The following is a 25,316-nucleotide window of genomic DNA, read 5'->3' on the forward strand; positions in this document are numbered from 1 at the left end:
TTTTCCTACCTATGATGGTCCATAAAAGACCAACAAGGTCATGCATTTTAGAAGGCCACTGAACTGACAGGTAACTGGCAAGACATTATAATCCACTGGATAAATCAGTCCAACTGAACAGAGAAAATCCAAGTTCTTCAGTTTGGTTTCTGTTTTCTTCCTCACTGCGCATTAATAAATTCATTATGTAACTACAAAGTAACACAATGACTGGTGAGTCCATTCAGAGCCTGAATCCTGTCATTGAAATAAACAGATCTTGAGACAGAATAGACAGACATGATATTACTGTGTAAACATACAACTCCACAGCCCTGAGAACTGCAATTTCACCTTCTTATGCCATGCTTCACCCTCTTTTTTGGGACAGAGACATCTTTTTGGGGAGGTTACAAACTCCACTTGATTAGAAGACCTAGGTGGGGGCTGTTTCAAGACTGTAACATGGCTCAGATTCATAGAAGCTGGGGGGCGGGCGGGATGTGAGACCAACTTCTGGTCTTTTCTCCTCCAGAAAGTATTCATGATTAAAGTTAAATGTATTTTTATATTGCTAGATTTAATTACTAAAGAGTATAACTACTTAAATTTGAACACTGACAAATGTTTGTAGGTATACCTGCAAGTGTAGACACATACACTCATTAATTTAATTTCCTTTAAGAGACTCTATCTATATACTTTGAAACAAAAATAAATTCTTCTGTGATTTAGCCTCATATCTTCTGGATCCTAGGTCAGTACTTTCCCCGCCAATACCACAACTGACACAAAGCGGGAGAGTAAACCTAGGTCTCCAAACTTCCCCAGTTCAGTACTCTTGCCTCATAAGCATTCAGAGTTCCAGCTGAAGTGGGTAGGATGTCACGTCATGAATGGATACTGATAAAAAGCACTGTACGCCAATGGAGTATACTGAGAAGGAAAATACCCAGTGTTCCAAAAAGCCAGTCATATTGTTGGGGTCAGGCTCGGACAGAGCAGTAACTGTCAAAAAGAAAGAGGGAGACTGGCTAGTTCCAAGTTTATACTCAGGCACACTGTTTTCAGACCTGGTGCCCATGTGTATAGTCCTTATCAACAATGCTTACTCCAATGGAAGATCTGTGTTTTGTCAACCAGGGAAAACAGGCCAAGATGAGGAAAAGTAATAAAGTGTCCCAGTAATTAAGGGATTCTGCTTTACAAGACTCTAATCTCTCTTGACTGCACTAAGTGTCAGGAGTGTGCTTAGGATACTTTCTGGCTTTGGGTCTTTCCTGCTGCATGGCTGACTTACAGGCTGCTTCTCGCCAAGGTGAAGGCATTAGCAGTCTGTCTACACTCAGAATGATCTTAATCACTGGGAGGATTGCTCTGCCAAATGGAAAATCCTAGGAGGTGGCTTAAAAAGCACACTGCAGTTAAATATGGGAGAATGATAGTAATGGCTAAGCAGATAATTTGGAAGCTACAAACAAAAATAACTTTATTACAATTCTGATCTGTCCCATGTTAAACCCATACCGTATCATAAGAAGTGAACTTTTTCCAGCTAAAATCTGATAGGCAGTGCTTGGACTTTAGATCAAACAGACAAAAAGACAGGAGCTCATTCATAAAATGGACTCAGTGTCTTCTAGTTTTACTGATGCTTCCTATAGGGTATTTTAGTCGTATTGACTGCACTATATATTACTCTGCTATGAAGTGCTGTTCTCTGGAAGTGCAGCCTCTAAACCACAATTGACGAGTTTATTTCTGTTAGTTACAAACTGCTGAAACATAGCATTCTATGATATATATGGAAAGCAGCATATTTCACAGTAGGAGCCTAATACTCTTGCTTTAGGAGTAAGATAATTTTACACTAGAAAATATATTTTTATATTTTTTCAAGTTTGGAAATGTGTTGGTTTTCTAATGCATGTGAGTGTGTGTGTGTGTGTGTGTGTGTGTGTGTCTCAATCTTATTGACTTTTTAATGGGGATGAAGTAAGGCAGGAGGGAAGGCAGAGAGGATTAGATCTATTGTTTCCTAGAATAACAAGGGGACGGGCAATTCAAAATGTGATTAATGGAAAAGCTGAAATGTACAGTATCAAAGATGACTTTGATTTTTGTGTTTTCATATAATTTGGTCCTTAATTCGGAATTATGGTTTTATTATCCCCTTCTTTTGTTTTTTCTTGCTTCTTAAAATTGAGAATTATTGGTTGTTGAAACTGAACTTTGAATTAGAAGGCACAGATCAGTCTAGAAAACCAAATAAATGGACCAGTGATGGGGTCAGGGCTTTGGGGCTTTGCTACTGCACTGCACCAAGAACTTAGAAATGCCACTGACTTTCTCAAATCCTCAGTCTATTTGGGAGTCATTCCTAGTTGTTTTATGCAATTATTCATGATCTTCCAAAAGGTGAGCAATTCACTTCAAGTGTGCCATTAGGCCACTAATGTCATAAATTATTTCATTTGAAAAATTGCAAGTATGTGCCTATTACACAGAAAAGTCGACTTCCATTTTCTATTATTAGGTACGAAAGAAGTTGTGAGAGAAATAACTCCCTTGATACTCTCATGGACAAATGGATATTAGAAAATCTACAATAGTTAATCTGAGGAAATTGGTTTCTCCAAACCCCTCCTTCAGTTAGCATTAATAAAAAATGAAGACGGTGCTGAGTGAATTGCAGGGCCCTGGCTTCAGAACTTCAACCCACCATCATGCAGTACCTTGTGCCGGGCTCTTCCTGGATGCCCTTGTTTGTCTTTAATATACAGGCACCTGATGACTTGTAAATAGCGAGGTCATGGGCTGACTGGCCATAGCAATTCACTCAACATTTCATGTGCAATCATGGCTACTTAGATATGTCCCTTGTCCATCCCAGTCAGTATTGGCTGAATATTTTGTAAAATAATGTCTTTAACTGAAATTATACAGTGTTTGAATAACTAGTTAAAATGTGGGAAACAAACCATCTAGAGATTTCTTTTTTCACTGAAATCACAGTTGTTCTCATATCCCAGGTGTCATCCTGGTCTGTGTCTACACACTTAGAGAGCCTAATGGTGATCTCATGAATTTTACTGTTACTTATTATGGGTGCTATAATCTGTTTGAATCACTTCAAAACTAATATGCTAAAATCCTCACTCCAAAAGTGATAGAATTAGGAGGTAGGTATTTGGGGAGGGGATGATGACATGAGAGTTGAACCCTCATGAATGGGATTAGTGCCCTTATAAGAGGAGGCCTGAGAGAAACCCCTCACCTCTTCCACCATGTTGGATTAGAGTAAGAGGAAATGGTCCCTCACAATATGCCCTTTATGCTGGTGGATTAATCTCAAACTTCTCAGGCTGCAGAACTGCGGGAAATAAATTTCTGTTGTTTATAAGCCATGTTGTTTATGGTATTTTGTTATAGCAGTCCAAGCAGACTAAGATGATAACAAATCTGATTCTCCGTACACCCCAATCAAACTACATATTGTTATGAGTCAAGGTTCATAGTTCCAAGGAGCAGAGGAAAGAACAAGATTAGCTCAACACTAAGGCACTGTTTCCTTGACAAATATCCCCAAAAAGGCCTGATTTGGAAATCCACCCACTCACGATTTGAAAGATACTGACTTTGTAGAAGCTCTGGTGGTTGGGTCATTCCATTCTGAAAAGAAAAGATATAAACAATTACTGTTCATGTTTCTACTGTCAAATGATTATTCTGAATTAACTTGATCTCCAAATATGCAATCCTCAAAGTTACCTTTTTGCGATAAGTAACAGAAGAAAAAAAAAAGGGAACCAATTAAATATATCATGGAAATGGAAGTCATTATGTTAAGTGAAAAAGGCCAGGTATAGACAGACAAACTTTGCATCTTCTTACTTCTTTTTTTCTTTTTCTATTTTTCTTTTTATTTTTTTGAGATGGAGTCTCGCTCTGTTGCCCAGGCTGGAGTACAGTGGCGTGATCTCGGCTCACCGCAACCTCCGCCCCCCGGGTTCAAGTAATTCTCCTGCCTCAGCCTCCCGAGTAGCTGGGACTACAGGTGTGCACCACCACGCCCAGCTAATTTTTGTATTTTTAGTAGAGATGGGGGATTCATTATGTTGGCCGGGCTGATCTCGAACTCCTGACCTCGTGACCTGCCAGCCTCAGCCTCCCAAAGTGCTGGGATTACAGGCATGAGCCATCTTGCCCGGCCTCACTTACTTCTAAGAGCTAAAAATTAACAACTAAAATAACTTTTTGTTATTGTTGTTCTTTCATGTTTTAATGATTTTGAGTAGGAAAAAGGAAAAAGTGAGGGAGCAGAGGACATAGATGTTTGGACTAACAAGGATTTTTCAAAACCACTTACTTTGTAAGGTGAATCCTGGGGTCAGATGCTGCGATTCCTACAAGGAAGAACATATATGATACAAACATTAGTTAAATGACACAAGGAGAATAGACGTGTATTAATCATTGCTGAAGATATAGTTGACTAATGTTTGCAAATAGGAAACTGCTGTTAACAATTCCATTAATTAGGCTTCTGTCTATAGTTCTATTTGAAGGATAAATATTTGCCAGCCAAACCTGCTGCAACATGATCATAACTGCCATTTAATCAAAATTTTAAGTAAGACTCGTATCTATTTGTAAATGTGTGTAACATGGGAACAAATGACCCATATGTGTGTAATTGAAGTATAGAATTTCTCACTTAGCTGGAAAACGATGTCTCTAAAAGAGTAAAGAGGGCTTGAGTCAACAATCGTGTTTGTTTTAAAACTGTAAACGATCATAATTAATAGATTTGCTCAGTTTTTCCCTTTTATAGAAACAGATCCAACTTTCTATGATACATTGCACAGATGTACCTCATTTTGTATATAAGAAGTGTTCTTAAAACTGCATTGCAAGTCTGTTGAAGTATAGGAAGCAATGTCAAATGTTGGTGGACTGTGTTATTTAAAGGAAGTTAAATTTGATTTGAAAGTCACACTAAACACAATTCATTCACTGTTTTGAGAAATCCACATTTGCACATACTGCCTTGCTGGGAGTCTGGCACACCTGTGTGGATACTGACAAAACTTGAAGGCAGAAGCATTACAGTAATGTTCAGGGCACACATGGCACCATATCGATGGAAGAGAAACAGTACAAACCACAAAGCAGGTATTCCAAAACTGGAGACAATGAATTCAAGTAAATACAAGAATTAGTTCTATCAATCACTGTTCCAAGTAATCTATTTATTAAGCCTAATGTTGACCCTCTGTAGATGAACTAGGTTCACATTATTCTTTATCTTTTATAAAAAATAAGGAAGAACTATAACACTTTGCTTTAATCAAAAGTGTAATTTCCAGTGTATTCACTATGGTTCTGTTGCTCAAGAGATTTGTCTTCTGGCAAGATCACCACTCCAGAAGACTACCACAAACTCAGTAAGAGGCAGAAAAGACCTCTTAGAGAAAGAGCTGTCTGTCACAAAGCCCATATAGTTTGCTGCTTAGGGGCTTCTGTGCTCTCCCTGATAGAGAACTGTCTTTTGACAAAGGACTCTAAAATGCTTGACTACTTGATTCCCACTCATTTGCAAATCACAGATGGCAAGGAAGGGGAAACACTTGTAGAGGCACAGGCGCTGAGAAAACTGACAGGTGAAAACCAATAGCAAAGGAGTCCACAAAAAATGATGACATGAGGCACATGGTACCATTGTATGTGTTGCTTGTTATTTACAACGTACGTTTCTTTCAAACCAACATTTCGGCAGGAATCCAATGAAACAGGAGTGAGTGTATAGACTTCTTGCTTTCACCATTTTAGCCCACTTGCTTCTACCTTTATTATGGGGTCGATGGTAGCACAGATAATTGACAGAAAATGCAAATTGTGCCTGATTCTAAATTGTGCACTTACTACAAAAGCCCATTTAAACAACAGTTCTATTGTATACACTTGTCGAAATTTCAACTTGCACAAATTACCTCCAAAATTGGAGAACCCAGCTGAAAACACTGCAATTGCTGTCCAAGTGTTGGACCTGAACTGGATGGAGAGCTCCCTTTGCTGGAGATGCTAGGGAGGACAGTAAGTCACAGAAGCCTAAAGAGGGTGAGTGGGAATGAAAAAAGGAATAGCATACACCCATACGGGGACAGTGAGTTCACTGTTCATTTAGTTCTGACCTCTTTCATAGGTGAAGGAAGATCATTAATCAAGGTTTGGACCAGTGTTATTGTCAAAATCATTACCCTAAAACCTAAGTGTTTCTCCTTTGGGTGTTTGTCCTTCTACAAATAAAGTCCAAACTCCGTCAGGTGGTATCTGAGGCGCTTTCCAAAGATGCGCCTACTTGCCCAGGTTTCCTCTCTTTCCACTCTTCATCACACAAACTTTAATTCTGCCACTTGAGACCTTATATAACCATGCATTACAGCATGATCCCTCATCTCTCATGACCTTGCTCACGCTAGTCTTCTACGTGCCGTATTCTTCTCTTGCGCCCTTCTTCACCCATCAGCATCTTAATCATCCTCTAAATGCCGCTACATCAGTGGTGAGCACTTCTTCAACTCCCCAGGGGAGTGTTAGATACTACTCTGAGTCTTATCTTCTCTATAAAGACATTTACTACATTGTTTTGTGATCTATGTGATAACATGTAGAGGATTTTTTTTACCCCTAACTTTAAGTACATTGTATATTCTCAGTAAATTATTTCTGAATAAATGGATGGAAAGAAGAAAGGAATGGGTGAAGAAAGGAAGACATTATGTATATTTTTAAAGCATGTCAGAATAGCCATGTCTAGGCATTTTAAAAACTGCTGGCAATGAAGTAAATCTTACTGGGAGAAAGTAAATAAAAATAATATTAAACATTTAACAATAGAACTGTAGAAGAAAAAGCTCTGTCAATGTGATGTGGTGTTTTGTAAAGATCCATCTTCTTGTGAGCAAGAACTGGAAAGTGATAAAAATGAAAATCAGTTCATTAAAGAGTACAGGTTTTGTGACTTTAAAATATGACTGTTGTTGTTCCATCATCTATTTGATATTTCTTAAGGGATGAGTCCTTCAATCTCTGATTCATCCGTTCTAGGTACAGTGAGTTGGACAACACCCTATGGAGTAAGATATGCATGCCAGTGTCTGTGTGTCTATCATCTTAAAGACTCACTTTCAATAAAAATGATCTTCATATTGCTATTCTGAGGGGTGAGAGAGAGAGTCTAGATTTTATGGCACTAGAAGACCAAGGCCATTTTTGTCACTGAGAATCCAGTTCGAAGATTGGCATAATTAAAATAACACAAAGAAAAATGCAGGAAGGAGGAGAACTGACCTGTCCTGGGATGGAAAATGTGTTCTGCTCAGAGTGTCCAGCAGTATGCATGGCAGTGAGAGGAGTAGGCCAGGAATGGGTCATCTCCTGATGGGGAAAAATAAAGCAACTTTATTTCAGGGCACATAGAAAATCAAGCCCTTTCTTGGCAGTAAACAGAGTAGGTCCTTTATAATTACTAACTTAATTTACTCTTTTCTTTTTAGAAGGAGTCTTGCTCTGTCGCCCAGACTAGAGTGCAGTGGCGCAAGCTAGGCTCACTGCAATCTCCGCCTCCCTGCAACCTCCACCTCCCAGGTTCAAGCAATTCTCCTGCATCAGCCTCCTGTGTAGCTGGGATTAGAGGTGCTCACCACCATGCCCAGCTAATTTTTGTATTTTTAGTAGAGACGGGGTTTTACCATCTTGGCCAGGCCAAGGTGATCCACCTGCCTCGGCCTCCCAAAGTGCTGGGATTACAGGTGTGAGCCACCATGCCCGGCCAATTGAACTAATTTTTAAGGTGATTTTAAAGTCATTTGGACCATCCAGCAGATGCTCTTCCTTCTTGTGAGCTAAAAACTTGTCACCCAGGAACTTCTACCTATAGATTGTACTTTGGAGCTGCACAGAATACATCTCCTCCTTCTTTTGAATGACAAGCTTTCAGCTGTTGGAAGATTGTAATCCATCTATCATGGTCTCTTCGCCAGGCTGAGACATTCTCAGCTTCTTCAATCATTTATTGGGAACCTTCAACTTTTCTTCTAATGCTCAATTTCTGTACTCTGTCACTATCTTTGGGGCTTCCAGGAGGAATTCCAGATTGCCTGGGGCACTCCTAACTCATGGTGTCCTATTCCAGTTGTGATCTGTCAGCTCAAGGGAGCACAGTACTGTCACTGCCTTCTGATACTCATCTTCTCTTGATACAGTCCAACTGTTAGTGACACGTGATGCACATATTGTGGGTTTTCCAATGCAAAGATGAAGCAGCTGAGGAGAATTCTTTCTCATTCACAGAGAAGGCTACTATGTGATTGATAGCTCGGTTTCACACAGCCATACACACAGACAGTGTATTTGTGAGTTCAAGTCTCAAAACAGGAAAAGCCCCTGAGGTTCCCACCTCTGTTATCAGCAGCACTTTCAAATACTCAGTTTGGAAGAGGTGCTGTTCAAATCTTACTTGAGTTTTAGGGCACGTGACCAACATGCTTTACCCTAAGAACAAAGATAATTAAATCACATGCTCAGAATCCCAGCAACAGAAAGATGATAAGTTTTGTGAAGAAGGCGGGAGTCAGTATGTGTTGGAGTCATCATTTTCATATATAAACATTAAGCATTAAACAAAAGTCATGATAGACATAAAGGAGGGATTTGGGGCGGGACGAAGGGGATCAAAGTTTATGAAAGTCTCTTTAAATGAGTAAGTTTCATAATACTTGTTTTTTTCCAGTCTTTATAAGTAACATAATTAGTCATTTCAAAGGTAATAATAAGAACTCTCAGGTAGCACTAAAACAAGGTGTTTTTTTCCCTTCTATAATTACTCAGTTCAAAAAGAGTCTTTGATGTATGAAGAGCTGTAATGCAAAGAGATACTTCACAGATTCATTCACAGTGGCGCTGCTGAAGCAGAATTTGTAAGTATTATTCTGACAAAGATGGAATTTTACCTAGCACTATTTAAAAAGGAGGAGGCAAGTACATTAAAAATGCGTACACAATTTAGAGGAGGTGCTTAACCTACTTAAGAGATAGACTACTTCCAAGTGTTTCTGAGTTGTGCATTTGTATCCAGTTGATAACATTTATGACAAATCCTACTCATGTATTCATCAAAACTGGCCCCAAAGTAACTATGTGACAACAGTTTAAAGCTGAATTCTAATTACTATGAGTTTTTAAAATACTCAATGATGTATTTAAAAATTTAGATGGTTTTTCCTGATTAAGGCTCGTCTCCAAAATAGATCATTCAAAATATATAGCTTGGGATGGGGGAGATGTTGGTATAAGGATACAAAGTTTCATTTTGAAGGAGTAAGTTCTGGAGATCCATTGTATAACATGGTGACTATAGTTATTAATAGTAATAATGTACTGTATACTTGAAAATTGCTGAGATATATTAAATATTCCCACCATAAAAAAGTATATGAGGTGATAAATATGTTAATTAACTTCATTTAATCATTCCACAATGTATATACATATCAAAACATCCTGTTTTACCCTGTAAGTATATATGATTTTTGTCAAAATATATTTACTTCAAAATAAATAAAATATAGTTCATATTTAGACAGAGTCAAAAAACACAGCAGTAAGCCTCTGCCTGAAAAAGGAGTGTTGTCTATTTTCAGCAACTACTGGATATGCCTAAATTGATTAGAGGCTTAGTTTTATCTGGTTTCACCACTGATTTTAGAGGTGTGCCTCTGGGTTTATTAAAAGGTGTTTCAGACACTGGGAAGAATAAAGTTACTTCTCAAAGGTGTAGCTTTTCCCTTAGATTTCCGTATTTACTCTGAGGCAGATTCTGATTATCTTGAATCACCAGTGGAGTGCACCGCCCTGTTGGCCAATCCACATGAAACTGCACAAACTTTTGCATTTTCAATTACAACTGATTTCAAACTATATTTGAAAATGTGAAATTTCATGAAACAGCACACTGAGTCCATGTTACCGCTGATGCATTTGATTACAGTAGCAGGATGTAGTTAAAGGAATATAATTTCCTGAAAGAATATCTGCTGCAAAAGACTTTGGAGCAAGCTCTTTCACTTCTCAAAATGAGTCAGACTTGTAAACTGTGGCATGTTCACAGCAGATATTCCATTGTTATCCTTTTCATTAACACTTGAAGGATATTAATACATTTTATGTTCTTGCTAATCCTTCACCCAGTAATCAGGTAGGGATGAGCCCCTGCTCCCAAAATGTTGCCACAGCTTTTACAATAGGATCCAATGATGAGTACCTGCACATAATACCAAGAATCACTTCTCTTTTAACAAAAATAAGTTAGACACACACACACACACACACATACACGCACACACACACACATCTGAGGTTAGTCTGAACTTCCACAAAGAAGCACTACTTCATGTTTGGGATCCTTTGATCCTTTGAGAAAGAGAGAGAGAGAGAGAGAGAGAGAGAGAGAAGGAATTCATATTCCCAGTGGGCAACTGAGGAAATGGCGTTCCACAAGTTGAGGTCACTTACACACAGCCTTACATTTAGTAGTAAGTGAAGGTTGGCTACTGGTACAAGAGTGCACACTCTTTCCACTATAACAAATATGTCTCCACTTTGTAAGACTGACTAACATGTAAAACGAAGAAAAGACTAAGGAATACTGTTGAATGTTTTAGTATTTGGCAAAGAATGGGTTTCATAAGTGATAGAGCATTCTACATAATTTCTAATAATAGGAAGACACTTATATTAATGTGATATGAAGACCCCAAAGTCAAACCCCACAAAATCACAAAAGGTTCAATTTCTACCATATTATCTATACCATAGCTCATGGCTAGGACTTGAAACAAATCCAGAACCACTTGCAGGTATCCTTGCTTTGCCCAATTTAGACACAAAAGCTTGGTATGCGACAGGCTGAAGGGCAGAAGACAGTCTGTGTTCCAGGCTTTGCTAATCTGAAATGGATTCTATACTCACCTAACATACAGCTACCTGAATTGCTGTTCTCTCAAGTAACTCGTGTGTTGTCACAAGCCTTACGTTATTCACCTTTGCATCTCTCCTGCTTAGTGTGTAGTAAGTAATTGGTTGGTCTTTTTGTACCAAAAACTAAACAGGCAGGGATTCGCCTCACACCCTTTTTACAGATAAGGAATCGAAGCACAAAGAGGTAAAGTGACTTGTCCAAGGTCACACAGCAAATGGCAAATCTGTTTGGTGGATTCTTTGCATTTGTTCTACTAATTTTTAATGTGTAGCCATTATAAGCCAGTCACTGGGACATAGAAATGATAAAGTCAAGTACCTCTCTTTGAAGAGCTCACTGCCTGACAAGCAAATCACCTTGAGAGGGGAATGAGCAAAGATGCAGAGAACAAGGTGGTGGGGAAAGTCACTGGAAGTGAGGGGACCAGTGTGTATGGCACACATGTGTGTGAGTATGTGTGTATTCCTTTTATGGGCTATCACTATACCTGGCATATAGTAGCTATTCAAATAATGTGTTTGCGTTAAGCATAAATATTAAGGTACTTGCAGTGAAAGAGCTCAAACTGAAGAGATGATTAGGGCAATTTTTCAAATGGCCACCTTAATGAGGGCAAATGATGATGATAGTTCACATATTTCATTGATGTTGTTATAGTCAGAAAGAGCCCCCAAAGCAACCTGGACTAAGTATTAAGATAGGGAGAGTTTAATTCAAGTCTAGCTCTGCACAAAGCTACCTAGGCGGCTCTGGTCAAGTTGCTTCTCTGCTCTGGGCTTCAGCTTTCCTGCTTACAACATGTGGCCTTTGACTTGGATGGTCTCTAGTGCTTCCAGTTAGGAATACCGTTCATCTCTGATTCTACGTGTTCTGTCTACCTCAGGGGCTTGACATAAGGAAAAGCAAATTAATAAGTCTGCACGGGCTTTGGAAACCACATAGTGTTGCACACATTCAAAGCTCATTGCTACCAGCCCAACAGGTATGGCTATGCATTGCCAGTATGAGCCTGCATGCCTTGGCTCAGCAACCAGGCAGCTTGGGATCTGCCCAAGGCTCAAGATGGGGCTTGCATACACCCTTCTCCCTTCCCTCTACTGAAATACCAAGAACGTAATAAATACAATTTTGAAAGTATTCACAAATTCTTGTGATTAAGAATAGATGGGAACAGCTGAGTGGCTCAAATAAAAATATGGTTGAATAGAAGAATACATCTGCAAAATCGGTTTAAGTTTATTAATATTTTCGCAGGGAATCAGAAGTACATAACTGACGAGTCATGGTAACTGAGTCATGGTAACTAACCTTGGTCTCTGATTTCCATTGGAGGGGCCCTCCCTTCCTTGCTTCCTTCATCCCTCTCTCCTTCCTTCCTTCATTTTTTTCTTTTCTTTCTTTCTTTTCTTTTTTAGTTTTGCTTTCCAGATAGTGTACTCCCAAGAGGCATCCTACTGAGTAGCTTTACAAGCCATCACAGACTAAGGATGAAGAAACATCAGCATCTTTCCTTCTCCAAAACTAAAGTAAACCTGAAAATGTTCAATCCACATGTCCCATGTATGTGAATGAGGTCTTCTTATTAGACTGTTGAATCTGTTTCTTTATCTAAAGGCCCTCATGCATTTACAAAAACAGATATGTGTGGGGGTGGGGGCGGTGTTAATGACTCACCAGAAAACCTAATTTGTTTGAATGAATGAGTTAGGACCTTTGTATCTATGGCTCCTGACAGTTCTGTGAGGAGCGAGAAATGGAGGAATGAAGCAGCTGAACACCAGGTTGTGAGGGAATAAGGCAACAGGGCCCTTAGGATGCAGAGAAAGGGCTGCCCTGGGACTAGAGTTTAGGAGAGCAGCAATCAAATCCTTCCTCGGCCCTCAATCTGCTATCAATTGCTAACCAGCCTGTAGGACATTCTGCTTCTCCCTGATAGGAGAGCAAAGCCAGGCAGGAGCATTAGCGCCCTTATCTGTAGCAGCAGTGGGGCTGTTAATAGGAAATGGACAACAATAGCAGGAGTAAGGTTAAAATGGGCCCATGGAGGGAGCTACACATTTGTAAAAGGATTCACAGGCTGGATGTGATCTGCACAGGCTGCTGCTCCCCGTGCGGTGTACCAGAGTGTAGCCACGCTGCTGTGCAGCCTCTACAGACACAGGAATTTGCCTGCTTCTCTACTAATCCCCTCAGGCAGGCTTCTGAAGGACAGGGGCCCTTTGCCCAGGGTCAGGGAGCTTGGCTGTTCCAAATGAAATTCCCCTTGGAAAGAAGTAGGGCATGTGGGAAGTGCTACTGATCTTTTTCCTGACTGGGCCCTCTCAGAGTGCTCTCCTAGATGTCCCATCTCAGTGGGGGTATGGGAATACTGCAGTATCTCTAAGGGACAGCTACCAGAATGGTAACAGATTGGAACACTCATCTGATATATATATACACATTAAAGAAACAGGGAAAGTTTAGTCCATAGAAAAGGGAGAGTGAGGAGTGTCTTTAAATCCATGAAAGGTTTTCATGTGAAAGAGATTTGAGACTGCTTTGTGGACCAAGAGGTTAAGACTGGCTGTATAAGTAAAGTTGTCAGGGGACCAATTTTACTTATACTAAGAATTTCCAATCATGTGAACTTTCCAACCGTGGAGGCTACTGCCTTAGAAGGCAGTGAGCAGTTCATCTCTGAAGGTGAAATGGCCTCTGTCTAGAACAGTGAAAAGGGATTCCTAAAAGGTGGTGGAGTGGGTGTTGTGAGCCAACTGTACTGCCTTACCTAATCAGATAATCTTACACTTTACCTCTGTAAAGTCCCATACATATGAGAAAATGCAAAACTAAATCTGGAGCAGTTGTTTTGCATGACATATAAACACGGCTGACTAAATTGGCTAAGGAAATTTATCATTCTCCCAGGAATAGGGGTGAGGGGAACACGCTGAGGGGAGCCTATTGTTTCAGAGTGAGACAGCTAACAGCCCAATTTGTCTGATTGTTTGCTCAGCTCTTAGAAAGTCTAACAACAGGGGAACCATAGACTTTCCTGGGCTTGATCACTAACCATTCCTGCCAAGCTTCTCTAGTGGTCAAAACTCTGTTCCATTCAATTGAATGAATATTCTTCTGTTTGGAATGCTGTCAAGACTGTCTTCTGAGATCGCTCCTCTGATTTCCATGCAAGTGCTCATAGAGAGGAAGTGTAAAATCAACTGTTAAGTTAAACATAACTTCTCTCAATCATGGCATAACAATGGGTCAACACAAAATGCAATTCTCTTAAAAGTTTCTAACACTAACTTATTATTTCAATGGTGTGGTATAAAAAGCCTGGCAAAGTTTCTTCAAATAAATAATTGAATTCTTTATTCAAACTGTTTAGTGCTGGCAGTTGTTTAAGGGAATCTGGAAATTTTCCCCTTCGGATCCAGGACTGTACATGCAAAAAGTTCAGCTCTCATTGGCTACCTTCATCCTGGCAGCCCCCAAACCAGGGTTCCATTGAAAAAGTGCCCTAATTATAATGTACAATTGGGAAGTATAGTGATCAGTATTCTGAATCTCCACTGTGTACTCAATCAGGCAATCAATTAAGCCGTCTTCTTGCCATTGTCAGATGCAATCAATTCCATTTCACCCACTAAATACAACAGGAACATATATGACCATGTGCAGGGCCTAGTCTTGCACCTGTTTTTGGCCAAGTTACTCCTTGGGCCTTCTACATTCAGACACTGCAAAGAAAGGTCTCCAAAGGTAACTACAGGGGAACAGAACACTATAGTGACATAGTGGACAGAATTCGACCAGACTTTTAGTTAGGCAAAAGGTTTCAACAGCAGCAACCTGAGGCCACAGCCCATCTAACTAAAGGGATTTGACTCCCTAAACACATGACTGCCTTGTAAATTTTAATCCTTATTGTGGCCTTCGTCTCTGTGTAAATTAGGTTGAATCAATCAGAATAGAAGACTGGACACCTCACTAGGAAATGTTATCAGATTGAACAACACTGAATTGTTTGCCTTGTTTGACACAGGCAAAATTAACACAAGTTCAAAGGTTAGAAATGTAAGAAGTGGCCACTGAGAAACTGTGTTGCAAAGAGCAGTAGTACAAAGGGAATCAAGATAAAAGGCTTTTGCTAAGTGGTCCAGTTCAGGCATCTCAAGATTCTGAAGTTTCTTGAGGGCCAGTTCTGAACATTTCTTTTTTTTTTTTTTTTTTTTTGAGACGGAGTTTCGCTCGTTACCCAGGCTGGAGTGCAATGGCGCGATCTCGGCTCACCGCAATCTCCGCCTCCTGGGTTCAGGCAATTCTCCTGCCTCAGCCTCCTGAGTAGCTGAGATTACAGGCACGCGCCACCATGCCCAGCTAATTTTTTTTTTTTTTGTATTAGTAGAGACGGGGTTTCACCATGTTGACCAGGATGGTCTCGATCTCTTGACCTCGTGATCCACCCGCCTCGGCCTCCCAAAGTGCTGGGATTACAGGCTTGAGCCACCGCGCCCGGCCAGTTCTGAACATTTCTAACCCTTGAAATGGTTTCTTACATTCTTTTTTTTTTAAAAAAATCCCACTTGAGAGCTTTATTATCATAACTTAAAATAATAATTGTGTATATCTTTCTTTTTTTTATACTTTACGTTCCGGGGTACATGTGCAGCTCATGCAGGATTGTTACATAGGTATACACACGATGAAGCTGTTTCTTACATTCTTAAAAAGAGGCTAATTTTGACATCAGATAATTGTAACTCCTTTCAAAAGTTATTTTTAACTGCCACTACTGACTTTCTAGCTCTTCTGTTTCAAATTATTTTCCCATCAACTACATACAACAACCATCACTTAAAATATACTAATTTGAGATAATTCGCTAGGCTTTCATAATACTACAGCCATATTTTTTATTCTTTCAAAGTCACTTCACAAGATGGAATGGCATGCTATATCCTCACAGCATGAGATGTTTCTTAATGGTTGCCTTCCAATTTGCTCCTTTAGCACCAGCTCAGGCAAACCAATTTAATAAAACTCACACACCTTCATTGGCTTCTCCTCCAGCACCATATCTAATAATCTATATTTAATTTCATTCATTCAGAAAACATTTATTGAGTGTCTACTCCCTGCAAGGCATCTAACAGCCAGGACGCTAGACTAGGTCCAGGTACAGGGTCTGGTGGTTCTCTAGGTAGCTAGAGTATTCATAATTAGAATGAGAGTAAAGTAATAACAATTACCAGTCACCATTCGAAGTAGAATTAAAATAATCTTATCAGAGTTGATTTTCTTCTATTTTTTTTTTTTTAGAGAATAATGCACGATTTGTTATCATGCTTCAGAAATTACCAAAAAGATTTGTTGATTTCACATTGTTGGAGAAATACGTTGTCGATGCATCAACACAGCAGTCCTTTAGAAAGTCAGCTTATGCTATAAGTGAAAGGTACCAGAGAATGACAACTCTAGGCAAAGGCGGGCAGAAGGATACATTTCACACAATCCTCAGTTTAAGCCTTTTCAAAGAATTACACAAGGCGTTAGTATTCCATTTCTAAGGGCTGCTATAGCTTTTCAAACATGATAGCTTTCTTGTAGTTTACACTTACCACATTAAGGAAAATGGTAATGAGGAGTTCATGACAACTGCTTTTAGAAGGGACAGAGGCTCAATTGCTGGGGAATAAAGAAGTAATATCTATTAAAGAAACCTCCAGTGAACAACTTGTCTATAAGCTTTGCTCTCTCATTATTCCTGAGCTCAGTAAAAATAAGGTACCAGGCCACTAACACAGCTGAAACTCCATCCAATATGATTTGCATGGAATTGTCTTTCCTCTGAAACAGCTATTTCAATCTTAGAATCACAGCGCCGGGGGATAAAAGAGAAATGGTTTGTCCCATTCACATGAAATTAACTAACAAATCTATCACAAGATGTCAGTCTAACTTCTGAACACAGGCCCTCTCTACTGCCCTCTACACCAGACACCCCTCAATAAAAATAAAAATAAACCAACAGAGGTATCAAATTCTTTGCAGTAGCCTAAATTTAACAACATCAAAACCACTACTAAGTCACAGTGAAATTGATTCAGAAAGCCCCCTCCAAGTATTCCAAGCCCCTAATAGTTTGAGTATTTCTGAATGCCTGGATAGTCACTCCTCTCCCCAGATTTGTTTTTCTCTGTAATTCCTCCAAATAATGGAAAATAAATAGCATCTGTATTCCATATTAACAATGGCAAAAATGCAGCACAAGTGAGAGGCATATCTTTTTCTAAAAGGATATTTAATGAAGAAGGAGAATATTCTAAACTCAATAGGAACACTGGGGGCCAGCGGTATGAACAAAACTGTGGCCCCACAGGCATTCTATAAAGCTTCAATCCTGTGTGAAACCCAGGAAAGCAGGTCCCTCTGTGCCCTGGTGTAAATAGCCACTTGTCAGTATAAGGCACAAGTAGCTATTGATTCATATGTGGAAAATATTGTATACTAAGTATTTGTTAAACATCAATCCAATCTAATTATTGGATTTTACCACAGTCTTATTTTTTAAAAAAATTAAAAGGCAACAATTACACAGGGAGACTATTATAAAAGTTTATTAATAGTTTCCCATTGACATCTTTTAGGACATCCACATTTGTACTTCAAAACATTTACAAACCATAAGGAAGGGGTGCATTCCAACTACCCCCACCCTTCCTTGCAAGCTTCCCTAATATCCCTCTGAGAATCCACTGCCCATAAATGTCTCTAAATCCTCTTTAAACCTCTATCTTTTTTTGGCCTAAAACATCTCTTGGGGTAACCAGATCAATACTTTTACTCCTGGCTATACATTTAGCAAAGCACCAAATAGAAGATTCAAAGGGAACAATGTCAAATCTTTACCTAGGAAGGTTCTGGTGTGCAGGTGAAACACTGGTCTTGAAGTAAATAAGTAGCTCAAGGAGAACTCTACCCCATCCTCAACACACATATAAACCTGGATCTCTCAGACCCGGGATTCCAACCGTTACTTGTAATCAATTTGTAACTCTTGTCCGAAAGCCAGTTGCCAACCAGTGGTTTCGTACTTGGCTCTACTCACATCTTTCTTCCCAGTTCCACAGCCTGTTACCCTCCTACTCCCACAACCCCACCACTGCCTCCTGCTCATATAGTCTCTCCTTCAATTGTATTAAAGAAGGAAATAAATGTGCAAAATGATTTTTTTTTTTTTAAATACTGATCACAAATTTGCAAGCCACCCACAGAGGCTGTTATACAGCTGACAAAAACCAACCTGGCAGAGTCCTGGGCTAATTAACCAAATTTGACAATGTGAAAAGCTGCAATGTGCCTTATGAACTATGGAGTGGTCAAAAATGAAAAAAAAAAATCCACTCTATTAAAGACATGAAAGGAGCTTACATACTTAATACTAAAGAAAATCACAGGGGCTATCTAAACTCCTTGGCCAAATCAGATAAAGAGTCTGTGAAGGGTTGAAATGTGAAATTCAGAGTTATACTTTGAAAATATTTGGAATTTCTGAGCGACAAGAAGAGTCACAATAACAATCCAATAGGAGCTTGTATGTATTTAGGGGTTAGAATTCACTGTTTCATTTATGTAACCACGTTTAATCCATTGAAGAATACAGAGAAGTAGTTTATTGTTCTTATTTCAAACGTCAGATAAGTGAGTTTTGGAGACAATATCATGCAGCTCAAGGACCTCCACCCAGGTGTCTGGCTTTGAGCTCTAGGCTTTGGGCACCACCATGCTCTATAGGACGGGTTTTCTAAAAGGGAACACTCCAATCATGTAGCAGGAACAAGGCTCCTTCACCTTTCTGGATGACCATTATATTTTGGTGGTTATAAGAACTACTTTATCATCATTTCTGTGTGTGTGTGTGTGTGTGTGTGTGTGTGTGTGTGTGTGTGGTTTTAGAGATGAGATCTCACTCTGTCACCTCAGAGTGAGTGGTGTGCAGTGGTGTGATCATGGCTCACTCACTGCAGCCTCCAACTCCTGAGCTCAAGTGATCCTCCTACCTTAGCCTCCCTGAGTAGCTGGGGCTACAGGTGCACACCACCACACCCAGCTAATTAATTTACTTTTATAGACATGTGGGTCTCCTTTTGTTACCCCAAGCTGGTCTTGAACTCCTGGTCTCAAGAAATCTTATCACCTCAGCCTCCCAAAGTGTTGGGATTACATGTCACATAACCAAACATAATTTTTTTGAAACCACTGCCCTTACTCATGCCACACACAACTCAATGGCAAGTGTGAGGTTCACACGACCTAAATGGCAAGTTAGGGAAAATAGCCTGTCCCCAAGGAGAGGCACAAATTTATTAAATTTGCCTTGTCACCAGAATACATTCCAATTAATGGCTTTTTATTCCCCAGCTTTATGGAGGTATAAGTGACAAAAGAAATATTATTAATATATATTTATGGTATAAAACGTGAGGTTTCAATGTATGTATACATTGTAAAATGATTGCCACAATCAAGCTAATTAATATATCCATCACCTCACATAGCTACCTTTATTTGTTGTTTAAATGTTGTGAGAACATTTAAGTATCTACTTAAAACATAAAACATCTACTCTTTTAGTAAATTTTGAGTATGTAATACAGTACATCTCCAGAACTTATTTACCCTGCATAACTGAAAGTTTGTACAATGAATGGCTTTTCTCAGGACTCAGTCCGTTTTAAAGTTAATCCAGATCTCAAGCCCCTGTGCTACAACAAGGTGTAGGTAAGCAATTTCCCTTTATAAGGAGGTGGGACGATTAAAGTCACTGGAGCTGTCCAAGTGCTGCTGTGGTCCTTCCTTTAATGATGCACCTTAGGTAGATGTCTAAAGAGATGGAAAAGCTGACGAGTGCAGGAAAGACTGAGAGAGGAAGAGAGAGAGAGAGAGGAAGCAAATATGAATCAAGTCCTGGGCTTTTACAGTACAATTTCTCTCATAAAAGGGCCGTTCAAGGGTCTGATGTACCCTCTTATTTCCAGAGCCTAGGGATGAAAGCATTATTAATCTTATTGAACATAGGGAAAGACAGTTTGCCTGAGGCCTGAATTAGAAATATATGGGTCCATGCATCGCCCAACAAACCAGGTGTATGCCTGAAATGTCTCTAGTCTTCTCTATGTTGTGGGAATACTTGCTTTATCTCTTTCTACCTACTTAGCCTTATTTTTTGTTCTGTCTTATATAGTAGGGGCACTGCTCATAACTAGAGTAAAATTTGATCAATGTATTGTATATAAGCCTCAGGAGGAAATAAATTGGTCAGATATACTTTAAACACAGTCTAGAATACACAGTCTAGAAGGTAAAACAAGATTTGGCTTTATTTGCTGATAAAACTCAGAATAAAAACCTAGAGCAAATCTGAAGAGATAATCCAGGGCAGTTCTGTTCACTGTATCTTTCTACAGTGATGGAAATGTTGAGTTTTGTGTTGTCCACTATGGCAAACACTGGCCATATGTTGCTAATGAGAGCTTGAAATGGATGAGGAACTGAATTTTTATTAAAATTTAATTAATTTAAATTCAAATAACCAGCCACATGTGGTTGGTGTTTCTGTACTGGAGAATGCAAAAAATTCAGCACTTTACAGATGGAGAACCCGAAGCACACCATGATTAAGAGACTAGCTAAGGGTCACAGAATAAGGTAGTGGTAGGATCAGAACTAGCGCTGAGGTCTCTTCCTGGTCCAGTGTCACGGGCACATTGCTTTTATCTTAATTCCAGTTCTTTCAAAGGCTGATGCTGCATAGTCTCCACTCTAACAGACCAGGCTCTGACAACATCAGGGTGGATTCTCCAGGTGTCAAACCTACCATTCACTTTTGCATCAAAAGCACTAGGGGTGTGACAATGGGCTGGGGCTCCTGGATTAGAGAGCAGTGAGGAGGCTGCAAAGTTGGAGGATGGACTAGCTTTTTAGGGGTCCTCTAAACCCAACAGGTCCTCAGAAGTAGTAAGGGAGTTGAATAGAAAATAATCAGAGGCCCAGACAGCCAGGATGCTGTTTTTACACCTTAGTTTTAGATTGGCCTTAGTTATTTATTTTATGATTCTGCAATTTCCAATTAGCATGTTGCCAGGAAAAGAGCAGGATGAGTCTGTTTATGTTAGTGTGTTCATTCCAATAATGAAGGGCTTTGGGGAATGGAGGAAGGGAGTATTTAATAGAAGCAACATACAGGTTATCTGCCAAAAAACAAACAAACAAAAACCTAGACGAATCACTCTAGAGAAGAAAATGTATCTTGTGGAAGCTCTTTTCTTGTGATCACAATGATAAATAAGCACAGTGAATGGTGCCAAAACATTATTTGAGAGATTTGAAAATCTCTCCCATTGTAGTAGCATATGGGGCCCTGTCTTTATTCAGTACCTTGTTTAAAGTGATAATGCCAACATTATTGTATTTTCAGGAACAATATAAAAAATGAGCTATAACAATGGTATGAAATAATAATTGGCAATTGAAGATGTGATGACTGTTGGGCTGCGACATCTGTTAACCCACTGATTGTTAGGATTGATTCAACTGATCTGGTTGCTAGATGGGTGTCATTTTCCGCTCTTATCACTGCTTCTCCTTAGAGGAGAACCCTTCTTAGGTTAAAGGTATAGGAGCAGCTGTGCTTCCCTGCTACAACATCCAAACAAGCTCTCAAGGTCCATGTGCAGGAGAACATACAGTAGTCAAGTTTCCAAGCATCCAGACACATCTAAATGATTAGAGCTGCATGTGTGTTTGCCCTTCTTAAAAAGAAATTGGCAATGGAGAAAGCACAAAAATGGTGCTAAATATATCATTTGGAGAAATAAGAAATGGAGTCATTAAAATGCCTAATATTTGTATAATTATTCTATCCAGTAAGCATTATTATCTGCTTTTTACCTTACACTATTTTCATGGAAAATCAAATCATTATTGTACCTTGGCTGGAAATAACACTATGAGGTCATTTCTCTAACCATTCCTCTACAAACGTAACTCATTTAATAAACGCATTGCATCTACTCTAAGCATTTTTTATGCTCCTACACTTGGCACGTTTGTGTGCATGTATGTGCAGGGCGCCTGGAATTTGCCAAAGAGACAGAGTAAGGATTTCCACACAGACTATGCCCTAATGGACCTCACATTCTTCCATAAGAGGCAACCCCCAACATACATATATACAAAGGCAAGTGTAGGTATATAAAAATTGCTATCAGGACCTAGAAGACAGATCAAGAAATTAATTCATTAATATCTGTGATCTCTGTGCTGGATCTTACATGGTGTAAACAAGAGGTCACCAGACAAAGACAGGAGTAGATGAGATCCCAGGCAGAGGTAGGGGGAAGCACACAGAGGCAGAGGAGGAGATGGCACATTTGATAAAAGGGGAGAAGTCTGCAATGGATGTGGAAAAGGGCACACAGTTGGGGGAATTGGCAAGACATGAGATAGGCATGAGTGGTGACATATAGGAAGGACTTTGACTGCCAAGATCAGGATTGGGAAGTTTATCCTGTAGGTACTGGGGGAGCACAGTGCCTCTATTTGAAGACTTTCAGTGACAAAGACCTCACCTCCTTGGACAGATTTACCAATTAGAACAGGGGAGAAAGGAAGACTTTAATTAAGTGCTCCAAGCACTGTTCTAGAGGTTTCATATGCATCATCTCATTTAATTGTCCCAAAATTCTGAGAATTAGGTCATATTATCATACTTTTGCAAATGAGATACAAAATGGTTAATTTACCCAAAAACATTCAGCAATTGAGAAAAGCCAAGCTCTACTGCTGTAAACATGATGCCCTCCTAGAACAGTCTTGCTTTTATTGCCCTAACACTTATACCTCTATAACTGCCCCTCAAAAGTTGGATTCCACCTTTGAGGCCTTCTATCCCAAATGAAGCCTCTGAGCCCTTGCTTCCACAAGGTTGTCTCTCAGGCAGCCACAGCCTGTCCCCTCTTCTAGTTCAACTTTCTGCTGTTTAATCTAGTCTATCTCTTTACTCATCCTGGTTTGGAAGCTACCCACTGTCCTGATTACTTTGCTAAATGAATTTTAGTTCAGCAACACACCTCTTAAATTGTTTTCTCATTTTTATTTTAGGTTCAGGAGGTAAACGTGCAGGTTCATTACATGAGTAAATTGCTTCCTAAATATTTTTATGAAAGTAATATAAATTATGCAAATTGAGAAAATATTAAAAAGGAAGAAACTCAGTCATAATTCTAACTCTAACAAAATAAGAGCTTTCATTTAAGAATGTTTTCCTTCAGTTTCTTTTTAGTCATATTTTTATAGAGATATAATAATTAAGTACATAAAATGTCATATTCTGGTTATTTTACTTAACATTATCTCGTAATTTTTCCTCATGTTGTCATATCATCAGCAAAGCCATCTTTTTAATGGCTGATTATGATTCTGAATGTATAAATCTGAGTTTGCGTAACTATTCTCCTATTGTTATATAGTAACTTTTTTTTTTTGCTATTACAAAGAATCATGTAATGAATAACTTTGGTCACATAGTTTTTCTAGCAGTTCGGATTTTTCTCATACCATTAATTCTCTAAAGTGGCATTATATATTACCAGTGTCCCTCTAAAAATGGAGTGGCTAACCAAAATAAACGGAGAGGTACACTGACCACCTTCATGAGTTGAAAGATGCAACACAGCAAGGTGTTAATTCCTCAACATTTACTTATAGGTGTAACACAATACTAACTAACATTCAAGCAGAATTCTTTGTAAATATAAATGATATACCTAAAATTCATATGGAAAGGAAAAGGAACTACAGTAGCTAAACCATTTTAGGAGAGAACAAAGTTAGAAGATTCATATTATGCTATTTTCAGACATAATATCTACAGAAATTAAGACATTATGGTATTGGTGAAAAGTCAGGAACACAGACAAGTAGAAGAGACTGGAGAGTCCAGAAATAGACCCACACAAATATGGTCAATTGGCTTTTTACAAAAATGCAAAAGCAATTCAATGGAGAAAGATTAAATACAATCTTTTCAATAAATGGTGCTAGAACACAATGAATGTAAATCTCAATCTATACCTCATGTTACATATCAAAATTAATCCAAAATGAAACCTAAATAAAACTCTTAGAATAAAATATGGGAGAGAATTTTTTTGACCTTGAATTAAACCAAAAGTTTTACACTTGACAACAAAATAATAATCCATAACATTCAACAAAGATAAATTGGGTTTAATCAAAATTAAGAAATTTTGTTCTTAGAAGGATACCACCAAGAAAATGAGAAGACAAGCCACAGCCTGAGAGAAAATATTTGCAAATCACATGTTTGATAAATGACTTATATCCAGAAAGAAACACGCTCAAGATTCATTTATAAGGTAACAGACAACCTGATTTAATAAACGAGTAAATCATTTGAACAGACGCTTCTTCAAAAAAGATACACAAATGGGAAATAAGCACATGAAAAGATGCTCAACATCTCTAGTCATTTAGGAAATGCAATTTAAAATCACAATATATACCAGTATACATATATTAGAAAAGCTTAAATAAAAATAGTAGTAAGAACAAATATTGGCAAGGATGCTCAGTAAGTGGGTCTTTCATACTTGGCTTGTGTAAATGCAAAATGGTACAGCCACTCTAAAAGCAATTTAGTATGGTTTTTATAAATTTAAACATACTCTAAGCATATGACTCAGCAATCCCACTCCTAGGTATATTCAAAAAATAAATGAAAACATGTGTTCATGCACAAATCTTTACACAATTATTAATACCCACATTATTCACAATCACCAAAAACTGCCTGGTTTGAAATTTTGGCTCTGCCACTGGTTAGCTGTTGAATTTAGAAAGTCACTTAAGCTCAGAGTACTTCTACGTCATTATCTAACAAGGGGATGATAATAGTACTTGCTTCTTGGCATTGATATGGTGATTATATGAGTTACATATGTGAAATTCTTATAACAGTGCCAGGTACAAAAATTTGCTAGGTAAGTGGTACTACTATTAGTGTGTACTTTGGATTCAGGCCAACATGAGTTCCAATTCTGTATCAACTGCTTCGTAACTATATTAATATATGATTAGGGGCAATTTTCAATCTCTCTAAGGCCTCCAGGCTGTCATCAACCCATTAGCCAGTGGTCTCTGGGTAATGAAATAAGCACTGCTGGAGGAAATTATACAATCTACAGATTGGAACCTGTATAAATATAATATCTTCAATATCATCTGGAGC

The 25,316-nt window shown here is 38.8% G+C and overlaps 1 protein-coding gene across 6 annotated transcripts in view; it reads right to left on the reverse strand.

The window, feature by feature from the left end:
• The window catches only part of AFF2 (ALF transcription elongation factor 2), a 485,376-nt gene that overhangs the window by 147,834 nt on the left and 312,226 nt on the right, over positions 1-25,316 (reverse strand). For 3 of the 6 annotated variants that reach the window (XM_012467114.2, XM_012467110.2, XM_012467109.2), the window contains 3 exons: positions 7,333-7,419; positions 4,349-4,385; positions 3,618-3,651 (listed from right to left, as the gene is read on the reverse strand). In XM_012467114.2, coding sequence (XP_012322537.1) covers positions 3,618-3,651; positions 4,349-4,385; positions 7,333-7,419 — 158 coding nt within the window. The remainder of the gene's footprint in view (positions 1-3,617; positions 3,652-4,348; positions 4,386-7,332; positions 7,420-25,316) is intronic. The other 3 variants (XM_064360746.1, XM_012467112.2, XM_012467111.2) reach the window with 1 other exon arrangement.

Source organism: Aotus nancymaae, unplaced genomic scaffold, assembly GCF_030222135.1.
Source record: "Aotus nancymaae isolate 86718 unplaced genomic scaffold, 86718_ANA_hifiasm-v0.15.2.pri h1tg000004l, whole genome shotgun sequence".
Classification (NCBI taxonomy): domain Eukaryota; kingdom Metazoa; phylum Chordata; class Mammalia; order Primates; family Aotidae; genus Aotus; species Aotus nancymaae.